The sequence below is a fragment of the Talpa europaea genome, assembly GCF_964194135.1.
Source record: "Talpa europaea genome assembly, chromosome: 8".
NCBI classification, from domain to species: Eukaryota; Metazoa; Chordata; class Mammalia; order Eulipotyphla; family Talpidae; genus Talpa; species Talpa europaea.
Window position 1 is genome coordinate 40,256,323 of NC_140075.1, and position 22,076 is coordinate 40,278,398.

The 22,076-nt window shown below is 39.8% G+C and overlaps 1 protein-coding gene across 1 annotated transcript in view; it reads left to right on the forward strand.

Moving 5' to 3' along the window:
* Nucleotides 1–22,076, forward strand: part of SCG3 (secretogranin III) — a gene marked incomplete at its 5' end in the record, with an annotated part of 36,081 nt that overhangs the window by 12,653 nt on the left and 1,352 nt on the right. Inside the window, 4 exons of the mRNA XM_084239526.1 lie at nucleotides 2,986–3,102; nucleotides 6,414–6,497; nucleotides 8,067–8,204; nucleotides 17,472–17,552. Coding sequence (XP_084095652.1) covers nucleotides 2,986–3,102; nucleotides 6,414–6,497; nucleotides 8,067–8,204; nucleotides 17,472–17,552 — 420 coding nt within the window. The remainder of the gene's footprint in view (nucleotides 1–2,985; nucleotides 3,103–6,413; nucleotides 6,498–8,066; nucleotides 8,205–17,471; nucleotides 17,553–22,076) is intronic.

Here is a 22,076-nt window from a genome sequence, read left to right on the forward strand (position 1 = left end):
TATTTGTTCAACAAAGTTATTGAACATGTACTGTGCTCGGGGTATTGGAGCAAACCTTGCACAGATGTGGAAATGAATCAGACAGTGTCCCTGACCTGATCCAGTTCACCCTCAACTCTTATTGCAAATACCTAAAGATTTATTCATCTTCCTCTGTAACTAGGAACAGTGTGGAATATAGTTATCATTTTTGTGGAACATAATTTATCATTTTTCAAACAATTCTGAATTTTTAGACATTTTCAACTTCAGTCTTCAACTGAGTTAAAGTGAATTAAACGAACTAGAAGAAGATGGAAGCCAAAAACACATTTAGGCAGTGATTTGCTATCAAAAAATAAAGTCTTTAATCGTGCCGTGCACTTTTTCTATTATATAACCAAAATAAGTTAACTCAGGATTGCAGCTCATGCTTATTTTTGGCTAACTTTCCAAGATGATAATCATGGGAAAATTTTCTGTTGTGGTGGTAATTTTTTTTCTTTTAAAGATTCATTTATTTATGCATACAAGAACTGGGGTGGAAGCCAGAGGTGCGGGACTGGGGGGCAGGGGTGAGAAGATTCACCAGAAAGAGTGGGGAGCATAACAGACAGTGAAATACACTGCTGAGGGAAGCAGCAAGAGAGGAAGGAGAGGTCTGCTGTGCCATGTGGGTTGCTCCTTGGCCAGGCGGGCATCGAGCTCCGGCTGCAGTGGCTGTCTTTAACCCCTGAGCTACCAGGGAGGCCCTGTGTTATTGTTTAGATAGATGTCCTGTACTACTTTTGTGACTTCCTCTCCTTATTCAAAGATTAAGTCCCAGATATTTCTGTCAGTGTAAATTGTTTCCCCAAGACCTGACTCTAGCAAGAGCTTTCATTTCTAGAGAAGATCCTTTGTCCTTTAATTCCAGGCACTGCCCATATGACACCGGCCTCTGTGTTGGTGGTTGTAGAGCTTGTTCATCTGAGGATTCAGAGCCAACTTTCCCTTTTGGTTGGCTAATGCCCAGCTCAGAACCTCTGTCATCCTCGTGACTCACTCATCAGTGAACCGTATCAACACGATACCAAACACCTAAATGGACATGAAGTTGAGCAAATAATTTGACAGCTAAAGTTATTATTTTCCAGTCCTTTTCTAAGATCTCCCCTATATCTCGTCTACTTCTCTCTGCCAATCTTGTGAGTTATATGGTATTTTTTTAAAGATTTATTTATTTTATGTATATAAGAGCTGAGGTGCAGGCCAGAGGTGCAGGGGGCAAGAAGATTCACCACAGAGTGAGAAATAGAACAGGTGGATATACAGAAATACACTGCTGAGGGGAGCAGCAGACAAGACAGGAGAGGTCTGCTGTGGCATGTGGGTTAGCTCCCAGGCTGGGTACCAAACACTTGTTGCAGTGGCTGCAGATAGCTTCATAGTGCTGCAACTTAACCCTTTGCGCCACCAGGGAGGCCCTTGTGTGGTATTTTTAAGATTCCACTTAATATAGGGCCTCCCTGGTGGCCTAGGGGTTAATTCTCAGAGCTACCACCAAGACTGCCCACTGTGACAGCCTGAGTTTGATACCCGGCCAGGGAACTGATACACATACGGCGTAGCAGACCTCTACTGTCTTACCCGCTGCTCCCTTCAGCCATGTATTTCAGTACATCTGCCTGTTCTGCTCCCCAACTCTGTCTCTAGTGAATCGTCTCACTCACCCCTGCACATTTGGCCTACACCCCAGTCCTTGTATGTATAAATAAATAAATAAAATCTTAAAAAAATTTCACTATATAGAATATTGTTAGTTTGTCTTTCAGTTTCTTTCATCTGATTCTTTATTGCCTATATTTTTACAAATTTTTAATTTGATTACTTACAGAGAAGTTTCTGATAGTTTCCATCTTTCTTACCCAAATCTGAAACAACTGAGAAATAATGAAGCAAGTACTAAAACAAAATAGCTCTGATACTGATGAAGACTGAGTTGTAGAATGCCAGTGAGTGTGAACTCCAACAATAAGCTTGCTCACTCCCTATTCCTCAGCCTTGCTTTTATAACAGTCAAACCCAGGGATTGTCTGAGTCTGCTTGAGTCTTGGATCTGAACAGGCATTTGGCTCAGATTCTTGCCTTCCACTGTTCCCAGGCAGCAGAAGAAGAAAGATTCCAAATCCCCATCAGTAAGAAATGTAGACTGATTGTTATTGCCTACCAACTCTGTGGGGAGGATGAAAAGGCTAGAAGTACTTAAAGAATATCTTCATGGCAGCTAAAAGAATAGGGAAAAATGGATTCTTCTCTATCATCATAGTTTTTCTTTTCCTCAAAAATGGAAATAGATTTTTTCTGATTTTAGAGTTTTTGCATCTAGTGAATTATTATGGCATCATCAGCCTTGTTCCACCAAGAATGACGAATTCCCAAAAAACTATTACCTAGAGGGAATAGGAGTTGAGGAAAGAAGAGAATATTGTCTTTACTATTCTGTATCATTGGAATCTTTTTACTATATGCATGTTTTTTTCCAAATGAATTAGAGTTTACAAATCAATATATACTACTGTTTAAAAAAACCTTATATTAAAAAATATAGATGTGTGTTCTTGTTTCCAAATATCAAGTTTGATTAATGAGAACAGCTCTTCTACCTTCAAAAATGTACAGTAGAGAAGTATTTGGATTACCAATCTTCTAACTTTCCTTTTCACTTCATATTATCTCAGGTTGCAAACTGTATCTTTATCATTTATCCTATTAATAAAATATATTAGATTCAATTAAATCTTGTTGGAGAAGTTATAATTGCCCATTTCTAAAAAAATTCAGTATATCTGTATACTGTTCTGTATTCCCAATTAAGTTTTAGGCTCTTTGTAAATTGAATATATGTGCTTTTGGCTATAAGTGTTGTAAGAAAAAGTTCAGTAAGACGCCATACTTGCTAAGTTCACACTGAAAGATGAAGCTATGCTTAACTTGTTTTTAAAAATATTTTGTCCTTTTATATAGAAAAAGAGGCAAAAGAGAAAGAAACACTGATTACTATCATGAAAACATTGATTGACTTTGTGAAGATGATGGTCAAGTATGGCACAATATCTCCAGAAGAAGGTGTTTCCTACCTTGGTGAGAATTCTGTTTTGTTTTCATTGTGGTCATTTTCATTGTCCAATGTGAATTAGGGATTGAAAATAATTACCTCACTAATAATGACAATTTATGCCAAAATAGCCTGAATCATCTGAGTAATTAGAATTCCCAGCTTGATAATGAACAAATAAAATTAACCTGAAGTTTTCAAGTCTTTATCTTTATGAATATAGCTCAAGCACAGATATTTCACATTTATTATGTTTTGTCTTGTCTTAGTACTTTCTCTAATCATCTCCATGATTTAATTAAAATTAAATTTTTATTTTTAATTACGTCTGGATGGTCAAAACTAAATGAGTTTTGATTTTAACTGGAGAGGTCTACATGGTCAGAAGGACAGAGCATGGGTTTAGGCCTCAGAAGTTCTGCTTCCTGGTCCCAGCTCTGTCATGCTGAAGGAATCCCTACTCAGTAAATACTGAAGGATCTTGTTATCTATGATAAGGGATCTTGTTATCTATGATAAATTTATTACAGCCTATTTTTGTAAAGCACACAAACTAAGAATGGCTTTTATGTTTATAAATGGTTAAAAATATTTTTAGAAAGCTAGAGTTTTGTTTTGTTTTAATTCTTTTATTTATTTATTTACGCATATAAGTGCTGGGGTGTAGGCCAGAGGTTGGGGGGGGGTGAGAGGATTTACCAGAGACAGAGGGGGGAGCAGAACAGGCAGATCTATTGAAATGCACTGTTGAGAGGAGCAGCAGGCAAGACAGGAGAGGTCTGCTGCCCCATATGTGTGTTAGATTCCTGACAGAAGATGGAATTCATGCAATGAAGGTGACAGCGCTGAGAGTTAACTCCCAACCCACCAGTGAGGCCCCCAAGACTAATATTTTGTAACATGAGAAAAAATTTTTTGCATAAAATGCAAGTTTCAGTGTCCATAAATGAAGTCTCACTGGCACACAGCCATGCTCATTTGATTTAGTGTTGTCTAGAGTTGCTTTTGTGTTACAACAGCAGAGTTTAGTAGTATTTGCTACAGAGACCATCTGGCCTACAAAGTCAAAAATATTTACCATCGGGTATTTACCAGAATATATTTGCCAAACCCTGATTCCTTGAATTTTATATATGTTTAGACATTCTTTGATTCTAGATGTAGGTTGTTTTTGAAAAAGAAGAAGTCTTGTTTTCCTGCTTGGTTTAATTAATCAACAAATGCCATTCATCCCTGATAATCTTTGGGCAAGATGACCTCACAGACCCTTACTCTGATCTTTGGTGGTGGAGGGAGAATTAAACAGAAGAGAATATCTCATAGGGCAGAATAATCCAGAATTATTCTGTATAAATTCTATTTTTCCTACATGAAAAGAATTATACTTTTTTTCTTATTATAAAAGAGCATTTTTTAATCTTTTTTTAAAGATTTACTTATTAAAAAAAATTTGTTCATGCATTCAAGAAAAAACAATGGATATAACCTATATACTCCACAAGAGGAATCTATCTAAAGTAAATTACCTATTTATTATGATGGATTATTTAAAGGTTATTTTTAAATGTTTGTGTTTTTAATAATTAAATGTATGCATATATACATGTAATTGTTTATAAAGAGTAGTGATGGGAGGAATATTAATGATATACTGTTGAGTGCTTAGAGCTGTTATAGAAGATGAGCTCAATTTTGGTGTTAAAAATGGGTATATCTATAAAAAGAAAATAGGGAGGGAATATACTGAAACATCATCTGGACATCTGTTATTTTTTTCTGTATACTTTATTTTCTCTTTATTTTCTCATATGTGTGTAAATGAGAAAACAATAAGAAAATTATTTCTTAAAGAATTTTTCTGTTTAAGCAATTGGTTTTTGACTTCTACTGCCATGGACAATCACACTCAGACTGTGTGAGTCAGGGGCAGCATGCGTAGGTGAGAGAGGATTGACTGACCTCCTCTCCTTCCTTCTCAGAGAGTGACAAGAAGTAACCAGTCCCCCCACCTTTCTGTTCTTCTCCCAACTATGTGCGGTGACTACAAAGTTTGCTGCCATGGGTATTATTTCAAAGAAGAAAACAGCATGCTTCTCATGATAGAATATACTGATATTCTTTGCAAACAAGGAATGGGATACAGTGAAAGGGAAGTTTATTTGGGGGGGAAATAACACAAAACAATAATGGAATCTTTTTAGGCTAATTACAAGGAAATGCTTGTTTGCAAATAGCAAAGAAGTCCCTGCCCTTTTATTGAGATGAATATGTGGCTAGTTGACTAATGGAATAAAAACAGTGGGGATGCTAATTCATTGTCTACGTTGAAGTGGTCACAGTCTAAACTCCTGTCTAGTAACAACTACATGATGTAACTCCAAGAAGCAAAATTAAAACAAAGACATGGAAACAGATTTCAGGATGATATGAGTAGGGGAAAATATCACCCTTAAAAGTACCTAACATAATGGAGGTGTTAACTAATGCTGTGTTGGTACACTGCACACCTTGAACTTATACAGTGTTTTATCTCAATAAAAAATGTTTTTAAAAGACTAACAATAGTACTGTTACACATGAATTAATGAGAGCTCTTGTTGACAGAAATCTAGCTGTTTGGCTTAAGTGAAAAGTATTAGCTCCTATAACTCAAAAGACCAGGGATGGGAGTATTCTGGCTTCAGGTTTGTCTAATCCAATAGTGTGAGGAATCTTTCTCTTCCCATCTCACAGCTCTGATTTTCTTAAGTTGATTCATTCCAGACAGGCCTTGGAACAAGATGATTGGGATGGCCCAATCCTACATTCTCACTATATAGCAATCCTAGCAGTAAGAGAGCCTCTTTGCCCCAGGGTTCCCAGTAGTGAATCTCATTGGCCTGGCTGGAGAATATGCTCCTTCCTTAACCAGTAATGATAGCCTTTGGGTGCCAGGCCTGGGTTTTTCAGCTACCAAGGGGGTCAAGTGTGCTGAGGATGGGCTGGGTCAGGATCTCCAAAGGAAAATCAGGGTGTAGTTAGTTATAATCTGGTTGATTATATCAGACCACATCACAGGCCCCAACCCTGCATGTGTTCTAGCAGTAGCTACAGAAATGCATAAGGAATTAGCAATTAACTGAGTAGGATGCTGAATTTGACAATCTCAAATAGAATGCCTATCACCCTGAGTGCTTATGATTTATAGAAATAAAATTCATGTCACAATTCTTGCTAACAGTTAATAAAGTGGAATTATGATTGGGATATTTTCTGGTGAGATTTAAACATTTTTAGTGCAAGTTTGATAATCATCTTTCAGGAAACAAAGTTCTATTTCTTCCTCTCTTCCTTCCAGAAAACTTGGATGAAACGATTGCTCTTCAGACCAAGAATAAGCTAGAAAAAAATGTTACTGACAATAAAAGCAAGCTTTTCCCAGGTATTTTTTCCCCCTACCTCTTAGCACAATAACCCTTTGAATGGTAAATAGTTCAATATACACTGATACAGAACTGCAGATTTCAAAAAGTTAGAGTCTGAAATCTAACCATAGAATAAGTAACTATAACCTTGGCTAATTTTGTAGCACAGAAAATTTGATCCCAAGAAGCACTGGAAAGAAATGTAGGTGTTTACTGAAGTTTCTTGGGGCACAAAGCGCTACATCACAACACTGAGTAATGCTTCCTTCAGTTCTCCTTCAGGTATCTTTTTCTCTCCCCACGTCACTGCTTTTCCAGACTCCTGTACTAGTCATCTGTCCACTCTCTACTGTCCCCTAACTTGTTCTCTCCTCCTAGATCCTCTCTCCCTGGGATGATGGTCTATGCCCTGATGTAGTATGATACAGGCTCTATCACTTCTCTCAGTCTCTGCTTTTGCACCTCCACCCATTCCCTACCCAGCACAGCAAGTACCACAGCCCTGAGCTGTGCCAAGGAGCCTCCTTTCAGTGGGGAAGGAAGAGCAAAACGAAAAGATCATAGATTCCATTGCAGAAATTATGTTCATATATTTGACAGCATAATATATATACTTTTTAAATGATGTTTTCAATCAGCTTTTAATAACTTGGAAACACTCTTCCATAATGATGTTAATCACTAAAATCAGGAACAGAACTGTACTGCAACTATGAAATAAAATTCGGCATATATATAATAATACTATAGTGGGTATTTTGCATAATGAAACAACTGATTTCTTTTTTCTTTCCTATTTTTATAGTAATAAGCCTTTTATTGAGGGGGGGAAAGCTTTTTAGATTGAAGTTTCTTACTTTATTGACCACAGAGATGTACTATAATTATGTTTAAGGGGTTGCCTGCTTCAAGATTTGAAATATTCTAATTCAGTATAGGGTTGCTAGGAGGAAATACAGCTATTTTAAAACCAGAAGTAAGCATTATCCATTCATTCTTGGCAACAAGGGTCCAGTTCTCTTCTTTGCATTGGGGGAGCTAGGGGTAAGGGACCATTGGAGTCACCGGGGTAAAGGGAGCATGAAAAGGCAGAGGAGAGAAGTGTCTGCCATAAACCCAAAATTCTTAGGTGCTACTCTGATTAATAGACTGTTCTTCAAAAACACAACATTGAGGAGAGATTAGACAACTGCAGAGTTATTTTTATTCAGAATCAAGATTCAAATTTACTTTGGGACCTACATATCCCACTTGTTTGCTTATTTTGATTGAAGTAAGGAAAATAATCTATGCTGTAATGACATTTTATGGTGGAAAGGAAAGAATACTAAAACAGATCTGGAAAGTTAGAGGGCTGGTCCGACTCTTCCGCTAATTAGATGAGAGATCTAGAGGACATCCATCCCCTTTCTGGGGCTTGGTTTCCTCTTCTGTGAAATGGAGGAGTTGGATTATATAATCACTAATACCCTTTTCAGTTAAAAAAAAAGATCTGACCTCAAACTGTAGCTTCTCAATAAAATTTAACATATGTTTGGAATTAATTAAGTGAAATAGAGCTATAACAGTGCTCCATCTGATTACAGCACCTTCAGAGAAGAGCCATGAAGAAACAGACAGTACCAAGGAAGAAGCAGCAAAGATGGAAAAGGAATATGGAACCTTGAAGGATTCCACAAAAGTTGATAGTTCCAATCCAAGAGCAAAGACAGATGAGCCAAAAGGTATGGAACAGATAGCTGGAGGTTGGCAATGAAACTGGAGAAGCAAAGACTTTTACCAAACCTAGAAGGGTGATCCAAATAGCCAGTCCTCCGAAGCTGAGACATTAACACCATCTATATAGACAAGATTTAGCACATGGTACCATTATTCAAATAGCAATTGTGTCTAATGACCTTAAGTCCCGTGGACTAACAAATGGTTTCATCTTTTGTTGATCTTTAGTGTCCAGTGGGTTTTTATGGTTGGGGAGAAATGCTTACAACCATTCATGCATTGTTTAATGCTCCATTTATGACCTTACGAATTTATTAAACAGTATTTCTTTAAAATAATTGACAATCCCCTAGTCATACTATTTACTCAAAAAGGTCATCAAATTTTATAGATTTAACAAAGCAAATTTTCATAATCATTTATGGTAATTGCAACCCGACAAATAGTTTCAAGACTTGATTAAAAATCATAAATCCAATATATCAAATTTCCGTAAATAACCTAAATGCCTTAAAAAACAAAAGAGCACTCATTTAAACTAGCCTAATAATTATAAAATGTGTGCTTTCATCTTTATTTTTACACATTATTGGGGTTCAATTTTTACTCTAGCCTATTAAGTCCATCTATGTTGTAGCCTGTGACAGGATTTCTTTCCTTTTTAAGACTGAATAATATTCCATTATATGTATCTGCCACATTTTTGTTGATCTATTCATTTGTTTGGACATTGGGGTTGCTTCCATTTTTGTACTCTGAATAATGGTGCTATGAACATGAGTGTACAAATAACTCCTTGAGATTCTGAATTCAATTGTGGGGAGGTGGTAATACTTAAAATGGGATTTCTGGATCATGTAGTAATTCATTTTTTATTTTTCAAGGAACCACCATGCTATTTTCAGTAGCATCTTTACCCATTCACATTCCCACCAAGAGTGTGGAAGGGTTCCAATTTCTCCACATCCTCTCCAATACATTCATTTCATTATTTTTTTTATTATAATAGCAATCCTAATGGATGTGAGGTAGATAATGAAAAGTAAACTTAAAATAAAACCAATCAGGAAAAGAGTGGTCCCATGGCTTAAGGAACTGAGCAGTCATAGCCAGGAACTGAGCAGTCATAGCCCTACAGCTCACGCCAACAGAAATCCAGTATATCAATTGTCTCTTCTGGATGCAACCCAGTGTACGTAATGATAGCGTTTTCCCAGAACACAGCAGGCCATCTTCTAGAGAGTCATCATGCCCCAGTGCTTAAGATAATACCTTCTATCACTGTGCAAATATCCCTACAAACAGGTGCTCACAGACCTTTTAGCTTTTTTTTTAGAACATTATATAAAAAAGGAGTATGATAGAGCTGATCTTGGTCAACACTACTGCCTATATAGGATGTATCTGGAGACTAATGATGAGGTTAGATTTTTTTTCTCATAAGGATTTGTCTTAAGATAATAGTGGGGAGAAAGGAGAGTAAAACTCCATCCATTTAATGTCACTCCTGAAACATCAGGAAAAGATCAGATTTGGGGCTAAAGTTAGCCCTGACCTCCCTTATTTACATATTTAACTTACTCATGAAGCCACTGACCACATTATATGAGATAAAGAAAACTGACTCAAATACAGTTTAGAAAACACCAAATTGAACTTAAGCCAAGAGCCAACATTTCTTGTAATCGCAACTGCTTTGTTTGCATTTTTTCAGAAGTTATTTTGTTTCTCTGTTACAAAATTCAGGGAGAAAATAAATATTGCATAGGGCAGAAAAATAAAAACATCATGTAGGTAAAAGCAGGGTTAACTGGGTTTCCTGAGACATTTATTCACAAATAAATATTTATTCCAATGTCATGTCTGTCACTGTACTCAGGAAGTAGAGACAGAAGGAATTTAAGAGCCAGTGCCTGCCTTTGAAGATCCATCAGACTTAAAAGTGACCTGAGAATAGTTCTTAACCCACACGCAGGCAAACACACAAGCCACAAACGTGCATGCTTATCTCTCTTACTGATGTGTCAGGAGTATGTAGAACATTCTCCCTTTGGGAGGGAAAGTTGGAGTACTGTACAAGCAGAGCAAGGGAATGAGGTAATGGTCCAACTATTTCCAACTTAAGGAAATAATTATAAACAGGGCACATTGGCAGGAATATCTGTAGGGAGCCTGTTTTGGCCTTGCAATGTGAGATAATATGATAACCACAGTAAATATATATTAACCAAGCCAAGCATACCCTACATCCTGTGAGGAACATAAATAGGAATACTAATAATAACAATAATAATTATTATAATAAATACCCTTCATTTATATCACTCTTCAACTTACAAAGCAGGTTTAAATGCATCGCATTTCAGGGTTATTGTAAAAGAATTTAATTTAATTATAAATGATGAAAATGACATATTCACATTTGAATGTATTTTAGTTAGACACTCTTGCTTCTACAGGGACTCACATTAAGAATAATATTTTAAGGGCCTCCCTGGTGGCACAAAGGGCTAAGTCTCAGCAGTATGAAGCTATTGTCAGCTACTGCAGCATGAGTTCGATCCCCAGCCAGGGAGCTAACCCACATGGCAGTGTATTTCTGTACATCAGCCTGTTCTGCTCCCTACTCTGTCTCTGGTAAATCCTCTCACCTCCCACACCTCTAGCCTGTACCCCAGTTTTTGTATGCATAAATAAATAAAATAAATCTTTTTTAAAAAGAATAATATTTTAAAAGATTAATTTCCAACTGGTACAGTTATTTGAATGATTTGATAATTATTCCTACATTTATGGATATGCCAATGAACTTGAATTTATTCTAGTTTCAACCAGATCCATAAAATTGCTTAATTTTTTAAGTAAATTGCTCGCCGGAAACCAATGTACTTTAAAACTTTATTCCATTATCTAAGAGTGGCTCTTTTTGCCAGTTAGATGTTTACTCATTCACTTCTGCTTGATGAGTCATTGAAAATCTTTTTTAAAACTCATCCAAGAGATGGGAAAAACATTATAATATCCATAAACTCATTCCATTGCTGTCATTTGTCAAGTTTAGGGCCAGATAATTGAACTCAGTTAAGAGGTGATCTTATCACCTAAACATCCTATTATTTTCACATTTTTACAGAAGCCAAAAAGGAGAAGCTAGCTTATTTAGTTAATTAATTGACAATAAGTGGACTAATTCATGTGGATGCTTTTATTCTTAAAACAGCATAACAGGATAAAATTCATGCCTTTTTTCAAGCTCCACTGCATTCTGTTCAAAATGTCCAAAATTAGTAAGTCCATTTTTCAACCTGTGAATCAGGAAGCATGCCAGGAACTAAGTGCAGGCATCAGAGACATATCATCAACACAGTTTTTCCAAGGCCAGCCCACAAATCTTCCTTTTAGAGTTTACCCCTTAATTTACAATAAGTAACCAACTCAGAAGATAAAGTGACACACCCAAGATCTCACAGCCAGAGTGGCAGAGCTGGACCTTGACTCCCATGTAATGGTGGTCCCAGTGTCCCATGCTGCATTACTTATAGGCTTGTAAAATGCCATGATTGTGCAGAAATTCTTGAATAGAATGGCTCTGGGGCCCGTGTTGGCTCCCACAATACCTTATCAGTTGTTCTGCTTTCTGCAGTTCAACACTGTTATCATGTAATCTTTACTGAACAGAATATTAAGTATAATATCATACTTTATTTTTATAAACACTCTTTTTAAAGGCAAATATTTTTAGTATAGCCAGTATTTATTTGACTAACTATACTGCATGCTACAGTTGTTTTTAAGGGTGGTGGATCAGGATAGCGTATTAGGATCAGGACAAACTCATGTATAAAAAAAGACATTTCTTTTACCAGGCTAAAAAGCAGAACAGCCAAAAAAGTAGGGCTGCATCTTGATTCTGGCCCTTTTCCCATCTGCTGAAGCATATGTTTTAAGGCTTGTGCCATATTACCTCAACCATGAGCTATTTTTTTCCACAGGAAGCTGAAACAAATCTGAAAAAAATAGCCCAGTTTTCCACAGAGGACTCTCCTGGGTGTTCAGTGCAAACTGTGTAAATAAAAAAGATTTGTTTTACAGCTCCTGAGAAGAGAAAATGTCAATAGAGACAAGCTGTTTCTCTCCGATGACAGAGGAACACCTGATTTTGCTCCCCTCATTACCAGTATTCCAGTAAATTCTGGAGGCACCAATACCAATGGGTGTGATTCCTAAACTTTTCCAAACATGGGAATCAGCTCAGGATCATTAAATAAACATGATGCTTGATTCCTACCTCCATATATTCTGGGTTTTTTTTTAAAGATTTATTTTTTATGCATACAAGAACTGGGGTACAGGCCAGAGGTGTGGGGGGTGAGAGGACTCACCAGAGACAGAGTGGGGAACAGAACAGGCAGACTGACTGAAATACATTGCTGAGGGGAGCAGCGGGCAAGCCAGGAGAGGTCTGCTGCGCCATGTGGGTAGCTCCCTGGCTGACTGGGGATTGAACTCATGCTGTTGGGGCTATGGGCAGCTTCACAGTGCTACTTCTCAACCCCTTGCGCCACCAGGGAGGCCCCAGATACTGGGTATCAGGATTTTTTTAAACCTCCCCTGATTCTAATGTGAGGCAAGTTTAAGAGCCACTGTTTTATTTTTTTGGCCAGTCTGCTCATTAGAGGCTCCAGATACATTTTAGTTCAAGACCAGGATCTGACCCTTGCTCAGTTGTGTCCCCTTGGGCATGTCAAACAACTTCTCTGAGCCCTTGTTTCTTCATGAGTAAAATGGGAGTAGCAATGTTTATTTCAAACAGCTCTGTGAAGACTGACAAATATATACCTATAGCATATTTAGCACGTTTATGTTTGAAATTGTTTCTGATATAACTCATTCAATTCATAATCCATTGAAGCTCAAATCTTTAAAAAATAATTCATTTTTATTTTAAAAAGATAGAAAACTATACCATTTACACTTTTAAAAAAATTGCTTCGTGGGCCTCCCTAGTGGTGCAGGGGTTAAAGTCACAGTGCTATCAAGCTATCACCAGCCACTAAGGCATGAATTCAATCCCTGGCAAGGGAGCAACCCACATGGCACAGCAAACCTCTCCTGTCTCACTCAACTGCTCCCCTCAGCAGTGTATTTCAGTAGATCCACCTGTTATGCTCCCCACTCTCTCTGGTGAATCCTCTCACCCCCACCCCCGTACCTGTGGCCTATACCCTAGTTGTTGAATGCAAAAATAAAATATAATAAATGAAAAAAAAAGAAATAGTCTACACTAAGATTTCTTTTCTCGTTCAAAATGTCTTTCCTCATTGAATTAATTTAAAACAAAGAACACTCTGTTACAAAACTCAGTGAGCAACAATGAAAATGAAAATCTATAATCACTGTGCTATAATGTTATAATATCAGCCAATGGGAACATTGGTTTTGCACATACTAACATTCTTAAAAACAAAGCACTGAAATATAAGCCTTTTCTATACAGGCTATTAAAGTTAATAGGGGCTAAAATTTGTGAATCTCTTCTTTTCCACTTACCCCTTTTTGCACAAAAACTTCTCTGTGCTTCTCAAATAACACAGCACCCCAGTGGTGAGGCAAGAATGGGCATACAATTGAAAAGAAAGATGCCCTAGAAGTCACTTAGGTAATGCAGTGGTAGAAATTAGAACATTGACCAATCTTAGGGCAAGGTTGTTGTCCATGGACTGTAATCAGAGGTGCCCAAGTTCAAGTTGCGTTCTACTACTTACTAGCCATGTCATCTTGGGGCATGTTATTATATCTCCTATGATTCAGTTTCTTCATCTATAAAATGAGAATGAGGAGAGAGGGAGGGACAGGGATCAAAAAGAGGGTGGTGGAACATATACTGTAGTCCACAAAGCAAAAAAAAGTAAAATAAAAAATAAAATGACGGTTCTCCCTGGTGGCACAGCGGTTGAGCGCTGGGTTACAAAGCTGCCTGCCCACAGCCTCTGCAGCGCCAGTTCGATCCCCAGCTGCTCCCAGGCCACCGGAGGAGGGTCCCACAGGGCGCGCAGACCTCTCCTGTTGCCCGCTGCTCCCCTCAGCAGTGTACTTCGGTCTTTCTGCCTGCTCTGCTCCCCACTCTGACTCTGGTGAATTCTCTCACCCTCCCGTGCTTCTGACTGTACCCAGTGCTTGTATTAAAAAAATAGATAGATAGATAGATAGATAGATAGATAGATAGATAGATAGATAGATAGATAAAATGAGAATGAGAAAAGACTGCCTCAAAAGGTTGTTTTGAAAAGTAAAAGAGATAATGCAATTTGAAGTACAAAGCATAGCCTGTAGTAGCACATACTAAGTCCACTGTGCAGATAACTTAACAAGAGGTCTAGAAAGGTGACTGTAGGTAGCAGGGCTCAAAGGAGGGCCAGAGTGGGTGGGTGGTCTTCAACTGAGCTTTGGCACCTTTTGATTCTGCAGAGGCCCTGTGTTTGAAGACCTCCTCTCTTAGGCCATCCAGTACATTCCAAACCACCTGGTTCTTGGTCCAGACACCTTGAGCAGTAGTAGGGAACTCACCTAGTTAAAGAAAGGGTTGATTTCCTTGAAACAGTACAAGGTTGCTGTCTTATCAGTGACTTGTCTACAAACAGAGCTTATCTTTCAGATAGTACAGGTTAGCAAAAACTTGGAAAGATCGGAATTAAAATTACAACTTCATTATTTCCTGAGTGTCGTCAGCCAAGTCACTGAGCTCTTGAAGGTTAATTTCCTGATCTCTATGTTGATGGTAATTCCCATTTGCAGACAACAATTTGCCAAAAGGGCATCACAGAATAGGTATTCCCTGGCCACACTTGAGGCCCATCAGGGAATGTTAACTTTCCAGGGAGCTTTACTAGGATGAGTTCTAAACTTCACCATCCAAACTGTGAAATGAGGCCTGGTTATCTTTTCTGAATTTTTACACACTCCTTCCCAAACTGAGCTGAAGATTTATTTAGTGGCTTAAGCAATGCCACTAATTTGGACCTACTTAACATGACTTATGTGATGTATTATCATTAAAGTACAGACATACATCATTTTACTGTACTTTACTGAATTTTTATTTTTATTTATTTATTTAATTTATTTATTTAATCTTTAAATAAGACTCTTTGAGCTAAATAGATACTTCTCCAAAAAGACATACAGAGCCTCCCTGGTGGCACAGGGGTTAAGTCTCAGCACTATCAAGCTATCACCAGCCACCAGCCCACCACAATGGCCTAAGTTTGATCTGTGGCCACAGAGCTGACCCACATGGCACAGCAGACCTCTCCTGCCTCTCCCACTATTCCCCTCAGCAGAGTATTTCAGTCATTCCACCTGTTCTGCTCCCCATTCTGTCTCTGGTGAATCCTCTCACCGCCCCCCACCTCTGGCCTGTATCCCAGTTCTTGTATGAATAAATAAATCAATCTTTAAAAAATAATTTTTAAAAAAGACACTGATAAAGTAATGGCATCTCATGAGGAAAAATTTAAAGTAATAAAATGGATATTTCTTTCTGATTAAAAAAACACTTGTGGGCCTTCCCGCTGGTGCATTGGGTTGAAGCACAGTGCTATGAAGCCATCCGCAGCTTCTGCAGTGCGGGTTTGATTCTGGCCAGCCAGGGAGATACCCACATGGCACGTTAGACCTCTCCTGTTTCACCCGCTGCTCCCCTCAGCAGTGTATTTCAGTAGATCTGCCTGTTCTGCTCCCCGCTCTGTCTCTGGTGAATTCTCTCACCCTCCCGTGCCTCCGGCCTGTACCCTAGTTCTTGTATAAATAAATAAATTTAAAAAAAAAACCACACTTGTATGATGTGTGAAAATATACAAAATGAAAAAGATGTTTTAAGGACTTAAAAATCCACGATCTTTACTTTTAATATTTTTATTAATCTAATATATGCCCACAGTTAAAAATAAAATAAGACTCCACCAGTGGAAAGACTACAAGTTGCTAAAGATTCAGATGCTGGCTAGCATTTATTATTATTATTATTATTATTAAAAATTTATTTTATTTATTTATGCATACAAGAGCTGGGGTATAGGCCAGAGGTGCAGGAGGTGAGAGGATTCACCAGAGACAGAGTGGGGAGCAGAACAGGTGGACTGACTGAAATACACTGCTGAGGGGTACAGCGGGTGAGACAGGACAGGTCTGCTGTGCCATCTGGGTAGCTCCCTGGCCGGGGATCTAACTCATGCTGCAGTGGCTGGCAATAGCTTCATAGTGCTGAGACTTAACCCCTTGTGCCACCAAGGAGACCCAATAAATTATTTTTAAGTTAAGGTATATGCATTGTTTTTTCAGACATAATGTTATTGCACACTTAATAGACTACAGTTTAACATAAACATAACTTTTTTGTGTACTGGGAAACAAAAAGTAATGTAGGATACAGTTTTCTTGCAACATTTGCTTAATTGAAGCTGTCTGAAACCAGACCAGCAATATTTCTGAAATGTGACTGTATCTGTCACTTTGATTCAGTTCTTGATCTGATAATGCTCCTTGGTATAGAAGAAAAATCCCTAGTCAGAAATGATCCAGTCTAAGAATTGTAGGGACACATCTATCCAGTAAGCTGAAAAAAGACTCTTTCTCTGCTAGGACCTAAGACTAGTGGTTTATGGGTGGGGATATTGGCCTCTGGACACTTTCCTGCCAGCTTCTGTCTCCTGGAGTCTTATCCTCACCCATTCTCCTTAACTTTCCTCCCACACTCTCTCCCCCCTGCAAATACATACACCACCTCCGTAGGGACATCACCTCACAAGTGCTCTGTCAGTCCAGTGTTAGTTTATGGCTTTAAACAAGAGTGATTTTTTTTTTTTAAGATTTATTTATTTATTTATTTGTTTGTTTATTTATTTATTTATACAAGCACTGGGTATCGTCAGAAGCGCAGGAGGGTGAGAGAATTCACTAGAGCCAGAGCGGGGAGCAGAGCAGGCAGAAGGACCAAAGTACACTGCTGAGGGAAGCAGCGGGCGGCAGGAGGGTCTGCGCACCATGTGGGACCCTCCTCCGGTGGTAGCCGGGGAACGGCCGGGGATTGAACCGGCGCTGCAGAGGCTGCAGGCAGCTTTGCAACCCAGCGCTCAACCGCTGCGCCACCAGGGAGGCCCTTAAACAAGAGTGATCTTTAAAGAAAAACAATAATATTTTATGAGCATTTTAGTATATGTGCTGCCAAAGCAAACTTTATGAGCATTTGATAGAGGTTCTCTTGTCTTTTCTAGGAAAAACAGAAGCCTATTTGGAAGCCATCAGAAAAAACATTGAATGGTTGAAGAAACACAATAAAAAAGGAAATAAAGAAGGTAAGGAAATTAGTGTGGTTATAAATTGTAAGTTTCACTCATTTGTCAGGAACTCTTATTGATCACCACAAATTGTACTAAAGTCTCCTCTGAGAGCCCAAAGAGACTGAGAGCACCTCTCAGACGCACAAGGAAGCGGAAGCTCTAATTCTCTTCTTTTTCAAATCAGCCTTTTAAGTAAAAGGTTTTATTTCATTATGAAATAAGACTTACATTTTATTATGGAAAATGTCAAAGGTAGAGAGAATAGTATATTGAATCCCCATGGTTCCATCATCCACTCCCACTATTAACATTTTGCCAATCTTGTTTTCTCTACTCACTGCCCTGTTCTTGGAGTATTTTAAACAAGGGTATTTTCTGAGCACATACTACATAGTCCCTGCAGTCACTAACACAGAACCACACTCTGTTTTGAGTCCCAGAGAAATGCATGTAAGATATGCCCTCCACCCTGTCTCCCACATCCTGCCCAGTCACTTTCAACATCATCAACAACACTACGAGTGGCCAGTGCTGTCATAGATATGTGTGGTAATGCAGACCTGAGCAAAGGGCACACCTTACTGGGTCATAGACCACTAGGAGAAAGGATTGCAAGGAAAGCCTTTGCTGGAAGAGTAAATGAGGAGCAAGCGAGGCAGAGGATCATGGGTGCTGAGACATGAAGGGACAGAGAAAGTGATCATTCCAGGAACCTGGAGTCATTCAGCTTCCCACGAGGGTTGGGTGTCTATGGAGAGATCTGCCAACAGGGCTGGGAAAGTGTGTAGCCCCAGGTCAGGAAGAGGCTTTTGCACTCTGCAAAGGAGGCTGGTTTTAGCCAGAAGATATGAAATTAGGTTAAGATTTCAGAAATCCATTGGGCAGAGTGTGGTTACAGATTTGAGGGAAAGAGAAAAAAAGGACCCCAGAAGGCTAGAGAGAGATAAGAGGCAAGGATCTAGAGCAGGGCCTCCCCTGGTGGCGCAGGCAGTTGAGCACAGTGCTGTGAAGCCGTCTGCAGCCTCTGCAGCGCCGGTTCGATCCTGGCCGGCCAGCCAGCCAGGGTCCCACATGGCAAGACAGACCTCTCCTGTCTTACCCGCTGCTCCCCTCAGCAGTGTATTTCAGTCAGTCTGCCTGTTCTGTTCCCCACTCTGTCTCTGGTGAATCCTCTCACCCTCCCGCGAATCTGGCCTATACCCTTGTTCTTGTATAAATAAATAAATAAATATCTTTTTTTAAAAAAAAGGCTCTAGAGCAGAAAGAATGGGATTTCCTCTCAGACAGAGGGAAAAAAAGGGGGGATGGGAGAAATATAAGTAGTCCATGGAGAGGAGGGATTAGCATGGTTCCCACATGTCTGGCCAGAGCAATTGCAAAGTGATGGTTTAAGATAAGAGCAATGTTTCTCCAACTTACAGTGCATTCAAGTAACCTGTGGAGTTTCTACACTTCCTTACATCGAGCTTGCACCCCAAGACCACTAAATCAGAAGCTTGCGGGGCAAGACCAGGCATCAATATTTTTAAAACCCACTATAAGTTTGAGTGCCTGAGAAGTGAAGGACAGTAAGATATGCCCCCCCCATTCTGTCCCCCATGTTCTGCCCAGTCACTCTCAACATCAGTGAAGCTACAAGTGGCAGTGCTGTCATAGATGGGCGTGGTCATGCAAAAGAGATAAAAGAAGGACACATCTCAAGCCCAGCCAGGTTTGAGAGTTGCTGAGATAGTGCACAAAGGGAGACATGTTTTCAGCACCTCATTAACCTGTGATGGAGCAAGATGGAAACAATTATCAGATCTTCACGCATTTTTTATTTGGCTTCAAATTGAAACCAAATTCACCAATTCAAATTCACATCAAAATGATGTGAATTTCCAGGCTGTCAGTTCCATTAAAGTTCACACAAACTGTATATCATCAAATATGTCACGATTGGAAAATGCACCACTGCTTTATGTACCACTAGGGATGATGTATTATAAGATGTCATTAATGACAGACTTTAAACCCCCCCAAATTTTTTTTAATCTTAGAATCAATATAATACAGTATTACCAAAATTCATTCCAAAACCAATGTAGACTGTATGGCCCAACAATTTGAAATATTTGTTATTTCTACCACTGATTAACCTATGAGTCCTGAGCATCACCAGCAACATCCTATAAGTCAGTCTTCCAGTTTCAGAGACAGGCAACTGATGGTGCACAGAACTCTTGTGCTTACATGTCAAAGTCTCCAAGAGTAAAATTAGGAATGTCAGTATTGGGTTTGGTGCTCCCTTCTGCCTACAGGAAGCGAGGGTGACATACAGTACCCCCTCCTGAAGGCAGAAGCAGAACACTCATTCTCTACAGTCTTCCTAAGGGCTGTACTTGGTGTGGGTCATCTCCCAAAGCTGGAGATCTAGGTCCCAGAGGCTAGCAGTGGCTGCAGCTGTGTGAGCCAAAAGATTGCCTATTAGTTCTGGCCTTCCTTCACCGCTGCTGATGCTCCTTGTTTGGCAGAGATCTGGGTGACCAGTCTCCTTCCCAGGTCCAGGAAAGAGAGGTCCATGTGATGTCATAATGAGGATAATGATAAAAATCTCAAGCAGCCTTTTTTTAAAAGTCTGTTCTTTTTTTTAAAAAAGTGAATCACAGCCTTTATCTTACCCTTTTGAACCATGCAAGCTTACAATCTCGTTTAAGAAGTTCTGGCCATTTTTAAAGCCATTTTTAATGTTTGCATTTGTCTCTTTTAAGGTTAGGAAGGTGGCTACTGACTTGTATACCATTGGGCATCAGCTTGAAGCTTGCCCAGGTTCAGAGAGAAGTCCCTGACAACAGGAGACAGGAACAGGCATCAACCAGACAACAGGAGACAAGATGCAGGCAGCAGGCACATTTACAGCATCTGTGGTCCCTGGGTGGCCCCTCAACCCACCTTGGGCAGCCTCGGGGCCCCCTGGCCCTGGCAGCAACAGCAGCAATAGCCACGGCAATGGCAGTGGCAATAGTCAGTGGCTGCAGCCCCCCTAGGCTCCCGAGGCAGTTGGCAACCAGTTAGTCACAGTACCCAGTACCCAGTCACCCCCACTCCACCACCAGGAACCCAATTAGTTTTTATATGATTTATAGACAAAGCTGGCCTAGGCCAAGTTTATACCTTGCAAGGTTACATAAGTTAACTCATGCAAACTACACATCAAGCATGTTCAGACTGCATCTAAGGCTATGTGTTCTCTACTAGGCCTCCTGTGCTGGAAGGTCATGGCAAAAAAACATCTGAGAAACTGTTTTCTCACAGGCCCTGTATATACAGTGGCAACCAGCTAGGGTAGAACTGGGCTACACTCGGACAGCCCATCCTCTGCACTCTGTCCAACACAGAGATAGCTGTGTAGAAAGAAACAAGTTTCCTGTTTCAAAAGATAGCAAAATATTTTCCTCTTTGTTCATTCAAATCACCTTGACCTCTTCACCTCTGTTCTGAGAAGTGTGCCTGTATTCCACTAGAGATGTTGATCCCGCAACTGATTATGAAGAGCCAGTATAATTTGAGCCAGTGATGATCAAGAGGCGACTCTGTGCCCTATGAGTCAGTCAGGAATCAGCTCATGGCATGCACACAAAATGTGCTTTGAGTTGATTCTCTATTTTGTGCGGAAGAGAAAGGGAAAGATTAAAACAACCACCACCACCACCACAGAAACACCCAAGCACTTAGTGAGCATTTGTTTTGCACCTGATAGATGCTTCCCATCACGCCCTCCAGGTTGTGGAGGGGTCAGGGCAGTGGCTACAGAGGGATGTGTCTTGAAAACCTAACTCTGCCACAACCCCAGCAAGTGACTTACCTCATCTTTCCTGTTTCTTCATCCCTGGGGAGGACATTAATGCTTACCTCCTGGGGCGTCATGAGAAGCAGACAAGGTGATGGTTGTAAAGCGTTCCGTGGTAATAGTTCTCTCTTTAATCCTTGCGGCCATGCCCTGATGGGAGCAAATGCTCTCTCCTTGGTGGCAAGGACAGAAGCTCTCTCTACACCTCAGCTGCCCTGGATAGGATCACCACCTGGTGTCTGTAGTCCCTTGTGCTGAGTTCTCCTTTATGCAGGAGCTGAAAGATGCCCAAGCGACCTGATTCAGATCACATTCAGTCCAGCTAACGGTGGCTCTGTGATTGTCACCCCACTCTGTCTTTTCTCGTCCCTTTACAGAAAGACAGAAGGCAGTGGTGGGGGAGGGGCGCCATTCCAGGGCCTGTCAGTAGCCAAGAGAACTACACTGTCCTTAAGGAATTTACTACACTGTCCTTAAGGAATTTAGCCTCAGGCAACTCACAGTCTAAAGAGGGCTCCCCAAGTAGCGTTTCTCGTGTGGAAGCTCTACATGTCCAACCATGGGGGGATATGTGTCTTACCTTTCAGCATCCCTGTGGACTATGTTCTATGTAGCCATTCAAAGTGGTGCGCTCAGATTGCTACCGCGCATGCGTAAAGTGAAAGGCGCAGGTACTCAAGTTGCGTGTATATTGATCTCAGTTGTGGGAT